Source organism: Dipodomys spectabilis, unplaced genomic scaffold (genome assembly GCF_019054845.1).
Source record: "Dipodomys spectabilis isolate Male_0828 unplaced genomic scaffold, ASM1905484v1 ptg000340l, whole genome shotgun sequence".
In the NCBI taxonomy this organism is placed as follows: domain Eukaryota; kingdom Metazoa; phylum Chordata; class Mammalia; order Rodentia; family Heteromyidae; genus Dipodomys; species Dipodomys spectabilis.
The window spans coordinates 1,511,252-1,527,578 of record NW_024871017.1 but is presented as its reverse complement, the minus strand read 5'-3'; the positions used below and the strand labels follow the sequence as shown (position 1 = coordinate 1,527,578).

General features: G+C 49.7%; 1 protein-coding gene across 1 annotated transcript in view; it reads right to left on the bottom strand.

Moving 5' to 3' along the window:
- Nucleotides 1-5,657: 5,657 nt before the first annotated feature.
- Nucleotides 5,658-16,327, bottom strand: part of Med12l (mediator complex subunit 12L) — a 231,938-nt gene continuing 221,268 nt past the window's right edge. Inside the window, exons 42-43 of the mRNA XM_042665626.1 lie at nt 8,220-8,301; nt 5,658-5,982 (exon numbers count right to left, since the gene is read on the bottom strand). Of these exons, the coding sequence (XP_042521560.1) occupies nt 5,930-5,982; nt 8,220-8,301 (135 nt within the window). The 3' untranslated portion in view covers nt 5,658-5,929. The remainder of the gene's footprint in view (nt 5,983-8,219; nt 8,302-16,327) is intronic.

Below are 16,327 nucleotides of genomic sequence, written 5' to 3'. Positions count from 1 at the left end.
TGGCTCTGACGTGGCTGGGCCGGCCTCTGTGGTGGGGAGCCGGGGTGGGGCTGCCCTGCGTGCGGCCCTCCGTCTGGGCGGCCCTCTGGATCTGATGCGGGGTAGGGCGCCTGCCACTCCCTCTTCTCCATCCCTGCAGAGCAGTTCCCTTCGCTCTTATTCACACATCCATTATGATCACGGTGCCGGGGTTTGTGTGTCAAGACATTATTTCCAATTGATAAAAACAAGAACACCGGGTACTCTTATATTTCCTGTGTGCAACTCCGCAAACCTTGAATGTTTGCAGAAAGTAAAGATGACTTGGTTGCAGTCACACTGCGTGCAGGCCTCCTCATGTTTCTGTCTAGTTTCATCCATCTGCGTGGCCCAAGTTGCTATCACAGAACCAAGGTCAGCTGTCCACTATGGCGTCCGTGGCCACAGACATCCCCAACACCTACCGATGGGCCGGGGCTTATCAGGCAGCAGCAGCTGTGCCCAGAGGAGCAGGTGCTCACGCCAGTGCTGCCCTTCTACCTGCCCCAACGATGCCATCCATGCGGACTGCAAAGCGTCTGGCTTCTCAGCACTGAGGTGCCCCCCCTGGCCGGCCAGGATGACGAGGACAGTGCAGCACGCGCTGGCTGCAGCGCAGCGCTCAGGGTGACACTGGGTGCTGACAGCTGTCCTTCCACGGAGCTGGGGCTGCAGAGGAAGGGGCTCCACGGGGGCGCAGAGCACCGCAGGGAAGGTGCGACAGAGGGCCCCTAACCGCCACGCAGCTGCTGCAGGGATGAGCGGAGGGGCCCGGCCGGCACGGGAGCCACCGCCAGGGGCACAGCTGTCCCGGGAAACCTACACCAAAACCAGTGCTGGCTGCCTGCCCGCCTGCCTGCTGCGAGTTCCTCTCCCAGTGAGAGGCACGGTGGGCCTTCTTCTCTAAAAAAGGAAACTGCTCAGTTGTGGAGCAAAGGTGATGCCAAGACCTCGATTAACCAACAGCTGCAACCCCAACACCACCGTGAGGCGCTCCAGACGTGTTTAGACCACTGCGGAAGGCACGCAGGCACACGGCCTCCACGCCACCAGGCCTGCCCTCACAGCCCCAGGGAGGTCCCACGGGCCGCGGGGTCCTGGGGAGGAGAGTGCTGGCGATGCAGACGCCGGGGAAGTGGAAGGGATGGCAGAGAGCTGCTCTGGGGACTCTCTGGGGACCGTAGCCACCACCTGAATGGCCAGGGCTTGACCAGACAGCACAGTCTTCTAATGGGACACAGTGTCTCAGTATCTCCATCATTTACAAAGCTCCCATAGAGAACTTCCCTGCGACCCACCCACACCACTCCTGGGCATCTGCGGAATGTCACCAGCCAGGACCCCACAAAGCCACTTGCACACCCGGGCTCACTGCAGCCTGTCCCTAACAGCCAAGGAACGGGAGCAGCCCAGATGCCCTGCAACAGAGGAGCTGACTCAAAAACTGTGGAACCATACACAACAGGAGTTTACTCCTCCACAAGAAAGAGTAAGACCATGTCATTTGCAGGAAAACGGATGGACCCAGAGCAAATCATGTTAAGTGAGGTAAGCCAAGCGGAGAGACAGACAGACATAATGTAAACTGCACATAAATAAATCTGTATAGGACTCGTGGCATTCACACACAAGCAGCCATGCCAAAGGAGGGCACCTGGAGGGAGGAGCCCAAAGACAGACTCTCCGGAACCTGTAAAATACTGACTGAAACGAAAGCCAGGAGATGGAAATATGGGTTGTGTAAAAAAACAAAACCTCACAACCATCAGGAAAACACTGGTGTACAGCTAGAAATAAAGATGGCAACACGGATAAATCAGTCATACTATGAATCGGGCAGAATCCGATCGTGGCACCGGTGCGGTCAGGTGGACCACACCCATCACTGCATGGACAGGCCTGGTGAGAACTACACCTGGCCGCGGAAACGACGCCTTTGTTAGCAAGAAGCTACAGCCTATGACCATCTGCTGGCCATGCATAGATTACTCTTCCACTAATGACTAACCTACCAGGACAGCGGCCGCCTTCCAGCCGTGAGTGAGGCCCCTGGCTGGGGAGAGGAGGGGGAGACGCGCGGCCGGGGGGAGGAGAGGGAGACGCGCGGCCGGGGGAGGAGGGGGAGACGCGCGGCCTGGGCGAGGAGGGGGAGACGCACGGCCGGGGGGAGGAGGGGGAGACGCACGGCCGGGGGGAGGAGGGGGAGATGCGCGGCCGGGGAGAGGAGGGGGAGACGCGCGGCTGGGGGGAGGAGGGGGAGACGCGCGGCCGGGGAGAGGAGGGGACCCGGGGATGTCCGCTGCTTCCCCCACACGGAGCCTGGACTGGCAGGACCCCACGAACGCACAGCAGAGATTCTACTCGGCAGTGACCTGGCGACAACTTACCTGACGAGTGATCTAATGGGAAGTAAAACTGCACAGTCAACACCGTCAGAATGTACTTTCAGGAGAAGTTTAATCAAAGGCAGCCATAGGCATGTCATGAATTGCAATATTAAATTTACAAGGGACATGCAAAAAAAGACAAATGCATTATGAACTGATACGGATTCTTTAATGATCTCAGCACAAACGTTTAACTTAAGGCACTTTTATTTTGCCAACAAGTAACAATTAGTAAGAGAGTAATGGTTCACTATGAAACAACAAATAGCTAATGCACTAGAATGTGGTGTGAAGAGGAGACATTTTTCTTTTCCTGCCTAGTGTCCATCTTCTATCAATGTTACAAGCACGGGAAAGACGAACTTTGCAGCCTCCGTGTAAATTTACCATTTGATGTACATTTTGCCAGAACCTACAGAAAACAAGCACTCAGACTCTGATTAGACTCATCATTGGTTCACACTAAAATTTTTCATTGATGGGAAATACAAAATGTTTGAGCAAATGCATTTAAAAATAAATGCAGGCTAAATTTTCCACATGTAAAAAAGCAACCTCACAGTTGCACATCACGAAGTGTGAAAAGGGGAAGAATTACATGTTGTCCAAATACATTAAAAAGCTTTATAAAATACAGTGAAACTCATTTAGCTTTTAAACTCTTAGGTTGGGACTCCGGGGTTTGAGCTGCTTCTGAGGAAAGTTTTCCAAGGAAGTCATTGCTTTAGCATTCTTTTATTTCAATGACAACTCTTCAGGAACATGTTTGGAAGAGTCTACCACTGTATTTAAATTTCCATCAACTCTAGTCACAAAATGCTGCTTTTCTGTAGTGCACTGTGTGCATGTTGCATGCTTCATTCAAGCTGACCTGGGCATCCTATGACTGTGTGTGTGTGTGATCTTCCAGTTTCTACCCCACTTTTCTCCATGTAAGAATGGCAGGAATCCTGGGAAGGCTCTGGCGGCTCAGTGTGCGTGTCAGCCCTGGCCGTGGGGTCGCTGGCGGCCGTCCCCTGGAAGGCTGTTTTTCTCACCAGTTGTTTTCTCTACACTATGGGGCTGCAGGCTCCAGGGTGCCCGCTGCGCTGCACCCTTACAGGGATGGCCAATGGAACACGGAAAGAGCTGCTTCCATGGAGGAATTAGCACAACACGGCATGAGACATCAATCTAAGCAAAATCGGGCTCAGGAATTCAAGATGATTATGGAGCGTTTTTTTTGTGATCACTTCAATACAAACGAACACATTTGCTCAAAAAAAATATAAGAAAAAAAAAATCAGTCAGGATAGAAAACACTTACGAAATTGACTAAAGGAAAAATTCCCATTGCTTTTCTTTTCTCTTTGTTTCTTTTGTCAGTCGTGGGGCCTGAACTCTGGGCCTGGGCGCTGTCCCTCAGCTCTTCAGCTCAAGGCTAGCGCTCTACCACTTGAGCCACAGCGCCACTTCCGGCTTTTTTCTTTTTGCTTATGTGGTGCTAAGGAATCGAACCCAGAGCCTCAGGCATGCAAGGCAAGCGCTCTACCACTGAGCCACCTTCCCAGCCCCCCCACATTGCTTTTCTTAGAATATACAGTGGAAAAAAGCTCTGCATTTTTACTAAACTTCCAAATTTCCACTTTAAAACAAGAAAAATCTACCCGTAGATTTCATATACAAAATGATTAATAAATTAACTTAAAAACATGTAAAGTGCATACAAATGCTATGTAAATATAACACTCATTCTTAAAACAGTATTACTGCTGTTTGTAATATAGACTATAAAAATATATGGTTCCAACTGAAAAAATGGTGTTTTAACTACCCATAATCTTTGAAAAGAAGCCAGCAAGGATGGGGCATGACTCGCTCACTAGGCACAATGTTCACACTTGGGTGGATCTATCACTCTCAGGAAGCGGAAGATTCATACAACCAGATGAAAGATAAAGATACGTCTTCTGAAAGCAGAGAGAATGTTAACTTAGTGAAAAGAAGGGTGTTTAATGTTTTGGCAAAGTCTTTCCCAGCCCATAGTAAACACACAATGAGTGGCTGGAGCGAGATATTTTCACAGTGTACAAAGCAGTTCACACGGCTGCTGCCGCAGCAGAGTGAGCTGACACGCGTCTGAGCTCAGGCTCTGCCATGAGTGACCCACCTGGGAGACTAAATAAGTAATTCATGAGATGATTTGTAGAGACAAGGCCTGGAGCTGTACTAGCTACATTTAAAAAAAGTAGTTCTATGTAGTTTGCTTGTTATAGACAAATCTCACAGTATGCTCAACTATATTGCATGTAAAAATTATACGGCCCAAAGAAAAGGAATTAACACAGAACTTGGGAAAATATCCCCCACACATTTTAAAATGCCCTGCAAGTTTCACATTCAAAATTTTATGCATCTAAATCTAAAAAAATATTATATGGAGTACTTTTAAATTTACACAAACTGATAATAATTTACTGTATTCTTATTCTTATTATCTAATAGGAGCAAATTACCACATACTTGAACAAAGTTAAAATAGTTACTATTTCTTTATAATAAATTTGATGTATAATTTACTTGTGCTTTTTGCACCAACTTATAAATACAGTATATGTAATGCACAATCAAGATGGACAACATTGATAATTAAATTCAAAACAGCAAATACTTACCTCACAAAATAAACATTAACGACACCTTTTATGAAAACCGGAGTCTTTGGATGCCAGGTCTGGGCAATGAGGCATCCCAGGCCAGCCGTAGGACTGGCAGGAGGCATTCGGTTCAGGGGAACCCAAACCAGGCAGTCGCGTCTCCCAAGCGGATAGCCAGCCAGCAGAACGCTCCGCTGCGGTCCCTGTGGGCCTTTTCCTTCCCAAAGACTCCCACCAAGGCGCTTGCTACTGAAAACAAATCGGGGTGCAGCTGCTGACGGGCTCCCAAGGACCTCGGGGGGCTCATGCGGAAGCCTTGAAAGAAGTTCAAGTACTAAGCAACAGGTTGCTTCAGCACCTTTGACCACAACAAAAGCAAAGTCCTACATAAATAAGAATGAAGTTTATAAAGTGCTTATGAAATGATAAAACATTTCAAATTACTGTCCAATTCACCACCACAGGTGAATGATTGGGTCACTTTCCTGCACGATCTGCCATGCCTTTCGAATCAGCAGTTTGGTCTGCCAGTTTTGAAACAATGATACCTTTTTCACCATTAACAAATACATAAATATTTAAACTAACCATAATTCCTTCTGTAAATATGAGATTAAAAAAAGCACCAATTGCAAAAGGCTTGCTATCACACTCTGGTGTAGGCTGCATAATCTACATTTTTAAGTCTGCTTTAAAGTTGAATATGACAACACCAAACCACTTGTTCACTTTTTCATTTAAATGCCTCTGTACGAAGTACAGCATAAAATATCGGAAAACATCAAAGAAATGAAAGCCCACAAGGACCTCTGTCTGGGTGACTACTACATTAACTTTGCCTTTCTACGCTCCAGGGCACACATGAAGAGCATGTTTTCGTTTCCAGGTCTAGAAGTGTGAAGGGTGTCCGTATGGAGTCTCTCCCTGCTGTGGCTGGTTACCTAGTGAGAAACACAAGGGTGAGTTCAAATTGCAGACGCAGTGAAATTCTGCTTTCCTCTTGCCACCGCCCTCAGGAAAAGCCCCAGGAACAGGGAATAGATATTCCTCGGGCAGATGCTGTTCTAGTCCTTGCAGACCCTGGCAGTGGGGTCCACGTAGTGCTGAGTCCACTCTGCAGAGGGGCAGACGGACGCACACAGGAAGTCAGCAGACAGCAAACATGGACGGACTGCTGGCTGCAGTCCAGGGGGCAGCTAGCAGTCGCTGGTTCTACGTCCACGGTGCAGCCCTGCGCACAGGCCCCCGCAGGGGGCCTTGCACAGGGCGGCACCGAGAGTCAAGCAGGGGCCGCCAGCAGCCAAGAAGGCTGCCCTCACGCTACCGGCTGACATGGGGAGGCAGTCCGCAGCTCTGTCTTCCATTGTTAGCTAAATACTCTTGATAAACCAATTCATTTGTTTGTACTTCTGGTGAAATTAGTTCTTCAGTAAGAACATCTAATCTCATAGGGTTAAAAAATTAAATTAACAGATGGAAAGCTACAGGTTCCAGAAAAAGTGGATCTAGAAGATGCATTCCTCCAGCAAGTAAGAGCAGATACACTCCCCAAAGAGGTGTATTATACAAAAGCCACAGGCACTGTGGCTCATGCCTATAATCCTGGCTACTCAGGAGGCTGAGATCTAAGGATTGTAGTTTAAAGCCAGCCTGGGCAGGAAAGTCTGTGAGACCCTTATCTCCGATTAACCACCAGAAAACTGAGGTGGAGCTGTGGCTCAAAGTGGTAGAGCGCTAGCCTTGAGCTGAAGAGCGCAGGAATAAGGCCCAGGTTCTGCGTTCAAGCCCCACGACCAACCCCCCCCCCCCCCCCACCACCAAAAAAAAAATCATAGGCACCAATTTCTAGATACTTGAAAAAAAAATCTGCCTTAAGATTATTTTCTCTCAAGAACATAAACTCTAGAATTAATGAAAATATAATGAAGTCTTAATTGCAAAGTGCTGTAATATCTATCTATAAAAGATTTACTTGATATAAATGAAATTAAATGACAGTTATAAGATATCATTTTAAAGGAAAAATGCAAACAAAACCTTAATTATGACTGGCAGAGAGACACTAAAGTGTAGGCAAAGCCTTCCCTCTGCTAGGCAAGACCATACACACACAGCAGCCAGGCAGGAAGTCAAGCTTGGACCCGGCTGGGTGGGGGCCACACACCGGCCTGTCCTGGCAGCATGGGCAGGCTGTGAGCCCCAGACAGCTGCCCTCCGCACAGACTGCCCTCCACTGCATCTCAGAAACACAGACCTGAGACCCAGGGAAAATGGCTCACTTTCATTCTTGCTGTGCAGCCTAAAACAAAACAAAGCAAAACAGACAAACAAACCAAAGCAAATTCATATGACTCAAGAAACCAAGACACCTGTGCTTTTACAGAATGCCCCAAATTAAAAATATCTCCAGGTTTAGGCCGGACGCTGGTAGCTCACGCCTGTCATCCTAGCTACTCAGGAGGCTGAGACCTGAGGATCACAGTTCAAAGCCAGCTGGGGCAGGAAAGTCCATGAGACTCTTATCTCCAATAAATCACTAGAAAACCAGAAGTGGTGCTGTGGCTCAAGCCATAGAGCACTAGCCTTGAGCTGAAGAGCACAGTGACAGCGCCCAGGCCCAGGGTTCAAACCCCACTACTGACCAAAATGAATATATTATATATATACATACATATATATATATATATACATATATATATACACACACACACATATATATGTATCTCCAGGTTTTAAAGTCAGGCGCCAGTGGCTCACACCTGTCATCCTAGCTACTGAGGAGGCTGACATCTGAGAGGATCACAGTTCAAAGCCAGACCAGGCAGAAAAGTCTCCGTGAGATTCTTATCTCTAATTAGCCAATCACAAACTGGAAGTGGCACTGTAGCTCAAGTGGTAGAGCACTAGCCCTGAGCACAAAGAGGCTGAGGGACAGAGCCCAGGCCCTGAGTTCAAGCCTCACACTGGCAAAAAAAGGAAAAAAAATTCCAGGATTAGACAAAAGGAAACATACCGAGTTTAGAAAAAGACTGGAAAAACAGTATTTGGACTGAAATCAAACTCTTGAACTGCCCCAAATGTGACCCAGTGCCGAGGAGCCCGCCAGGCCCAAGGCCCATGCTGCTCCGCCGCGGGTTTCCGAAGCGCGGCAGCCGGCACCGCGCCAGTGGGTACTTACTGGACAGCTGCTTCTGGAGCTGCCGCACTAGGGCGGCCGTCTGCTGCTGCTGCTGGGTCTGCTGCAGGCCCTGCCTGGGGAACTGCAATGCAACAGGACAGAGGAGGAGTCAGCCTCAGGGCCGTCACAGACGGACGGGCGGCAGTGCGTCCGTCACAGACAGACGGCGTGCCGCAGATGCGCTTCAAGAGCAAGGGGCTGGGCCCTGTGTAGACAAGCCAGGTTCCATCTGCACTTGGTGCACTTCTGGTAGACAGCCGAGGTCCACACTGCTCAGAGACACAATGACACAAAAATGGCACAAAGACTGTTCTTGACCGACTGCTGTAGACCTTGCTTGCATGCCCAGAGGAAAAGCAGGCCCTAACCTGAAGAGGATGCAGGCTGGGTCAGCCCAGAGCTCTAGCTAAATGAAAGAAGTAAGACACTGTCCTTCACATGCAGCCTTTACAGCTTTCAACACAGAAGGAAAAAATTATGAAAAACCTACTATGGCTGGTCATCCCAGCTACGCAGGAGGCTGAGATCTGAGGATCACAGTTCAAAGCCAGCCCAGCAGGAAAGTCCGTGAGACTCTTATCTCCAATAAACCATTCAGAAAAAGCTGGAAGTGGTGCTATGGCTCAAGTGGTAGTGTGCTCGCCTTGAGCTGAAGAGCTGAGGGACAGCACCCAGGCCCAGAGTTCAAGCTCCACAACCAACAAAAAAGAAAAAAGAAAAGAAAAAACAAAAAACCTACTACAGATTTCAGTACCCATTTAAATTACTCTGAATGATGCAGGACACTGGCAGCTCACGCCTGTAATCCTAGCTACTCAGGAGGCTGAGATCAGAGGATCAGAGTTAGAAGCCAGCCCAGGCAAGAAAGTCCATGAAACTCTTATCTCCACTAAAACTACCCAAAAAAGCTGGAAGTGGAGCTGTAGCTCAAGTGGTAGAATACTAGCTTTGAGCACAAAACCTCAGGAACAGTGTCCAGGCCCTGAATTCAAGCCCAGGACAAGTAAAACCAAACTTCAGCAAAACAAACCAAAAACTCTGAATGAGATGGACACTGATGGCTCACGCTGTAATCTTAGCTACTAAGGAAGATGAGAGCTGAGGACCACAGTTCAAAGCCAGTCCAAGCAGAAAAGTTTGTGAAACTCTTATCTCCAATTAACCAGCAAAATGCCAGACGTGGAAGTGTGGCTGAAATGATACAGTGCCAGCCCTGAGCAAAAATGCCCAGCGAGCATGTAAGACTGCAAGTTCAAGCCCCAGTGATGGCATAAAAAATAAAATAAATTCACTACGAATGTTTCTCTAAAATTATTTCCCCATGAACACCACAAGGAGAAAAGCCACATGCACACTCCGAGCAGCATGCGCAGTCCAAGGGGAACGGCGTGAGACCAGTGGAAGCAGACCGCACACTGGACCCTCCGTGCTTGCTGTGCCCCGCCCCCACACAGCGCGCCCACTGGACGCTCACCAAGCTATCTGGCAAGCCAGGAGATGTGCCTCACAGATCAGAACCACAAGTTGAGAAGGTAAAAAGTAGTAGTTGGAATACTGATAAATTTAAAGTTTACTTTTTGTTTACATAGGTGTTGCACAACAATCTCCCTATTAGCAACTGCTACCCAAAGTTTTGGGTACCTTATAATTGCATGTCCAAGGGTCCATTTGTGACTTGGTGGCAGAGTGCTAGCCTTGAGCAAAAGAAGCTCAGGGGCAGGGCGGAGGCCCAGAGCTCTAGCCCTGGGACCAGAAGCAAAACAAAACAAAAAAACAGGGTAAGACTTTCCCGCTCAGCATCAACTATTTCAAACATGTAACATGACTTAATTTCAGCGACATTAGTTCTTTTTGGCTTTCCTTAAGAATGGCAGCAGCATGTTTTGTTGTACTATATACAGTAAGAAAGAGATCTAACAGATGCTCCACAGTGGAGGGGGATGTAAGCTGCTCCCTTGGTTGCACATTCTAGCATCACGGGTTAGACAGACTCGGACGTGCGGAAGCCTGGTGTGAAAGGCAGGCGTACACACCACACACCCAGGGTGCTACGCACAGGCACGCGGCGGCTAACGCAAGAGCCCAAAGCTGAAATTCCTCTCAACAACCAATGCACCCCACACAGCATGCGTCAAGTGGCAGCATGTCTGTGGTATGGGCTATGTGGAGGGGCACAGGAGGAGAGGGAGGAAAGGGGGGAAAACGCAGTCATCCCCGTCACTGTACACTCCCTAACAACCGAACTGCGTGAGTTGAGGTAGGAATGGGTGGGGGAGCAGGTGAAAAGCGGCTGAAGCACACTGATCAAAATGCTGACACATGGAGTGTACAACCACTTAATAATAATAAAATACAGTAAGGAAAAATATGACTTAAGAGCTGCGTGCTTGTGGCTCACGCCTGTAATCTCAGCTACCGAGGAAGCTGAGCTCTGAGGATCACGATTCAAAGCCAACTGGTGCAGGAAAGAATGAGAGACTCTCATCTCCAATTAACCACCTAAAAACTGGAAACTCCAAGTAATACAGCATTAGCCCTGAGCACAAAGGCTCAGGGACAGTTCCCAGACTCTGAGTTCAAGCACCACAACTGACAAAAATAAAAAAAGCAAAAAACCTCAAAAAGAGATAGGCAAATAGGGAGAAGAGAAAGTTCTTTCTTGTAATAGAGTATCAGGATGGGTTCTGGTGGTTTATACTGGTAATCCTAGCTACTGAGGAGGCTGAGATCTGAGGATCATGGTTTGAAGCCAGCCAGGGAAGGAAAGGCCATGAGACTCTTCAATTATCTACCAGGAAACCGGAAGTGGAGCTTTAGCTAAGTGGCAGAGAGCCAGCCTTGAGCAAAAAAGCTCAGGGACAGCACCCAGGCCCAATGCCCCCCACCAAAAAAAAGAGTATTGTGGGGCTGGAGGTGTGACTCAGTTGGTAGAGTGCTAGCTACTGAGTGAAAGCATCAGGTACCAAGTTCTAGTCCTGGTCTCAGACCATAAAAAGATAGACTATCATCTATTAAAAACAAAAAATAGCCAGGTGCTGGTGGCTCATTGTAATCCTAGCTACTCAGGAGGCTGAGAGATCTGAGGATCACGGTTCAAAGCCAGCCTGGGCAGGAAAGTCCATGAGACTCTTATCTCCAATAAACAACTAGAAAAATGGAAGTGGCGCTGTGGCTCAAGCAGTAGAGCGCTCACCTTAAGCTGAAGAGCTGAGGGAAAGCGCCCAGGCCTAGAGTTCAAGTCCCACAACTGACAGGAAAAAAAATAGTGAGAATTAAAAGAAGAAATTATTTTCCTACTTCCATAGTGGCTTCAGGCAAGAATAATTAAGAACATGTAAGTCTAGTGGGTGGAAGTCTGATGAGCAGTAAAACAGATTGGGCCAAACCATTCCTACAAATTCCCGAGTAACTACAAAGGGAAAGTCAGTAGAAAGATCTGTCAGCTTTTGGTATCACCAATAACATATATTCCAGTGTGACCCATCAAAAATGGCACAGTAACCATTCATAATATTCCAGCTCAACATGAACACAGAAGACTCAAATGATGACAAACCGAGTAAGTAACCTTCTAAAGTAAATGTCCCGTGCAGTTTACACTGGTTAACTTTCTGAAGAAAACATTCCATCCAGTTTAAAAATGCCCTCCTCATGAACACAAAGGGGAAGGGCAGGAGCATTTGGAACTGGTCCAGGTAAGAGGTGAGGAAGCAGACACGAAAGCTATGTGTTCCGTGTGGCAGACGCGGGCAGCAAAGGGCCGGACAGCTGCACAGGGCTGTATTCACGCTACAAACCCCAGTGTCCATGATCCTGAGGCTTCCCCAAGGGACTATGATTCTGGAAAAAGTAAACTGAAAAACCTACAAATAAATAGGCATGTCTATCCTTTATATACATCACAAAGAAGAGGCAGGAGGAAGGGAGAGGAGAGTGAACAACACCAACGCTGCCGTCAGCCATCGGGAATCTGTGAAGGGTTTGGTGACTCGTCTCTGCACTATTCCTGCCACTTTTCTGTCACAGTAAAAAAGTGACATCTTGTTCTTGGGCAGAGCGTGAGCAACCATTAATTCAAAGGAGAACTGTCCCCCCTACTGCCTGGAACAACCCAGCCAGACACACCCTGCTCCTTCTCTTCTGAGGACCAAGAGCTGGGTGGAGGATGTTCACTCTGCCATGGCTGCGCAAAGGCTTCTTCAATTGTAACAAACGTAATAAACATCACTGGCAGCAAGGTTAGAAAAGCGAGATGCACGATGGAGGGGAACTGAAAACCAAAGCTTGTGCTGTCAGGCAGAGGTCTGCTCTGGGGCTGCCTGCAGGGCAGGCTCACTCCCGAGGACAGGCTTCCAGCCACGCGCACCTGTGCAGACCTTCCTGATGCCCTGCCTTCCTCCCGCTGCTCCTGCCTTCCCACAGCCGTGAAACCATCTCCCAAATCCAGGGCTACACACCAGTGTGAGCCTACCGCTTGTGTGTGTGTGTGTGTGTGTATACCAGTGAGTCTTCCGCTCGTGTGTGTGTAGGTGTATACCAGTGTGAGCCTACCGCTCATGTGTGTGTGTACACGAGTGTGAGCCTACCGCTCATGTGTGTGTGTACACGAGTGTGAGCCTACCACTCATGTGTGTGTGTACACCAGTGTGAGCCTACCGCTCGTGTGTGTACACGAGTGTGAGCCTACCACTCATGTGTGTGTGTGTACACCAGGGTGAGCCTACCGCTCATGTGTGTGTGTGTGCGCGTGTATACCAGTGTGAGCCTACCGCTCATGTGTGTGTGCGCGTGTATACCAGTGTGAGCCTACCGCTCATGTGTGTGTGTGTGCGCGCGTGCATACCAGTGTGAGCCTACCGCTCATGTGTGTGTGCGTGTATACCAGTGTGAGCCTACCGCTCGTGTGTGTGTGCACCAGTGTGAGCCTACCGCTCATGTGTGTGTGTGCACCAGTGCGAGCCTACCACTCATGTGTGTGTACACCAGTGTGAGCCTACCGCTCGTGTGTGTGCGTGTGTGTGTGTACACCAGTGTGAGCCTACCGCTCGTGTGTGTGTGTGCACTAGTGTGAGCCTACCGCTCGTGTGTGTGTACCAGTGTGAGCCTACCGCTCGTGTGTGTGTATACCAGTGAGCCTACCACTCATGTGTGTGTGTGTGCGTGTATACCAGTGTGAGCCTACCGCTCATGTGTGTGTGTGTACACCAGTGAGCCTACCGCTCGTGTGTGTGCACCAGTGTGAGCCTACCGCTCGTGTGTGTACACCAGTGTGAGCCTACCGCTCGTGTGTGTGTACACCAGTGTGAGCCTACCGCTTGTGTGTGTGTGTACACGTGTGAGCCTACCGCTCATGTATGTGTGTGCACCAGTGTGAGCCTACCGCTCATGTGTGTGCGTGTATACCAGTGTGAGCCTACCGCTCGTGTGTGTGCACCAGTGTGAGCCTACCGCTCGTGTGTGTGTACACCAGTGTGAGCCTACCGCTTGTGTGTGTGTGTACACGTGTGAGCCTACCGCTCATGTATGTGTGTGCACCAGTGTGAGCCTACCGCTCGTGTGTGTGTGCACCAGTGTGAGCCTACCGCTCATCTGTGTGTGTGCACCAGTTTGAGCCTACCGCTTGTGCATGTGTACCAGTGTGAGCCTACCGCCAGTGTGTGTGTGTGTGTGCACCAGTGTGAGCCTACCGCCAGTGTGTGTGTACACCAGTGTGAGCCTACCGCCAGTGTGTGTACACCAGTGTGAGCCTACCACTCGTGTGTGTGTGCACCAGTGAGCCTACCGCCAGTGTGTGTGTGTGTGCATCAGTGTGAGCCGACCGCTCGTGTGTGTGTGCACCAGTGTGAGCCTACCGCTCGTGTGTGTACACGAGTGTGAGCCTACCGCTCGTGTGTGTGTACACCAGTGTGAGCCTACCGCTCATGTGTGTGTGTGTGCGCGTGTATACCGGTGTGAGCCTACCGCTCATGTGTGTGTGTGCGCGTGTATACCGGTGTGAGCCTACCGCTCATGTGTGTGTGTGTGCGCGTGTATACCAGTGTGAGCCTACCGCTCATGTGTGTGCGCGCATGTATACCAGTGTGAGCCTACCGCTCATGTGTGTGTGTGCACCAGTGTGAGCCTACCGCTCATGTGTGTGTGTGTGTATACCAGTGCGAGCCTACCGCTCGTGTGTGTGTGTGTGCACCAGTGTGAGCCTACCACTCGTGTGTGTGTACACCAGTGTGAGCCTACCACTTGTGGGTGCGTGTGTATACCACTGTGAGCCTACCGCTCATGTGTGTGTGTGTGCGTGTATACCAGTGTGAGCCTACCGCTCATGTGTGTGTGTGCACCAGTGCGAGCCTACCGCTCGTGTGTGTGTACACCAGTGTGAGCCTACCACTCGTGTGTGCGTGTGTATACCACTGTGAGCCTACCGCTCATGTGTGTGTGTGTGCGTGTATACCAGTGTGAGCCTACCGCTCGTGTGTGTGTGTGCACCAGTGTGAGCCTACCGCTCGTGTGTGTGCACCAGTGTGAGCCTACCGCTCGTGTGTGTGTGCACCAGTGTGAGCCTACTGCTCATCTGTGTGTGTGTGCACCAGTTTGAGCCTACCGCTCGTGTGTGTGTGTGCACCAGTTTGAGCCTACCGCTCGTGTGTGTGTGTGCACCAGTGTGAGCCTACCGCCAGTGTGTGTGTACACCAGTGTGAGCCTACCGCCAGTGTGTGTGTACACCAGTGTGAGCCGACCACTCGTGTGTGTGCACCAATGTGAGCCTACCGCCAGTGTGTGTGTACACCAGTGTGAGCCAACCGCTTGTGTGTGTGTGTGTGTGTGTGTGTCTTGGTCGGTCCTGGGGCTGAACTCTCTGGGACTGGGCACTGTCCCCAGCTCTTCAGCTCAAGGTGGGCACTCTACCACCTAAGCCACAGGGTTGCTTCCGGTTTTCTAGTAGTTTTTATTGGAGGTAAGAGTCTCACGGACTTTCCTGCCCCAGCTGGCTTTGAACTGTGATCCTCAGGTCTGTTTCCTGAGTTGCTAGGATGACAGGCGTGAGCCACCGGTGCCTGGTGAGCCTACTACTCTTAATCTCACAAAAACTCACATGGCTTTCTCTTAATTCAATTTATTACTTCAATTAATTAAATTGAATTCAATTTAATTAAATTCAAAGTATTTATTTTCAACAATATTCCCAACACACCATGTCAGGTGATGTGATCATCAATGATACTGGCAAAGTCCTTTTTTAAAGAAGCACTTAAGTAAATAGGAAATAGTTAATAAGAAAATAAGACAATTTAAAGAAAAATAGTAAATTAATAATAAAAGGAGGACATGGCACTTGCAAACAACTAAAGGCTGTTATGAACTACTGAGACTTAGAAAACTTTTGTTCTTTGCACATGTAATTTACAAATCTGATTTATAAAGATACCTGTGTCCGATTTTGAGCTAGTTAGAAATTCTTGCAGAAATTCTCAGTGGCTACATGCAGTTTCCACTACGTGGTCTTTAAAAGCGCTGCCTGTGCTATATGTTCATACATACTAAATCGTTCTAATATGGTTAGAAAAAGAGCTTGATGTCCCAATGCGAGTTTCATCCATGCAACAGTCTATTAAAGAGAGCAGTGTAAGCCATGAAACCCCAAGGGTTGGTTTTCCTATTCAATGAAGGTAAACACATGAATGGAAAACATCAGTAAAACCGATGCAGTTCTAGGGAGAGCTGCCACAGCGCTCGTGGTCATTTCCGGTGTTTGCCGGGTGTGGCCCGCTCTGAGGAGGCTCCACACCGACCGCATGGGCCTTACCAAAGGCTGCGGGTGCGGCCCGGGCTGGGGACTGGGGGCCTGGCTGGGGGCTGGGGGCCTGGCTGGGGACTGGGGGCCTGGCTGGGGGCTGGGGGCCGGGCTGGGGACTGGGGGCCTGGCTGGGGGCTGGGGGCCGGGCTGGGGACTGGGGGCCTGGCTGGGGACTGGGGGCCTGGCTGGGGGCTGGGGGCCGGGCTGGGGACTGGGGGCCTGGCTGGGGACTGGGGGCCTGGCTGGGGGCTGGGGGCCGGGCTGGGGACTGGGGGCCTGGCTGGGGACTGGGGGCCTGGCTGGGGGCTGGGGGCCG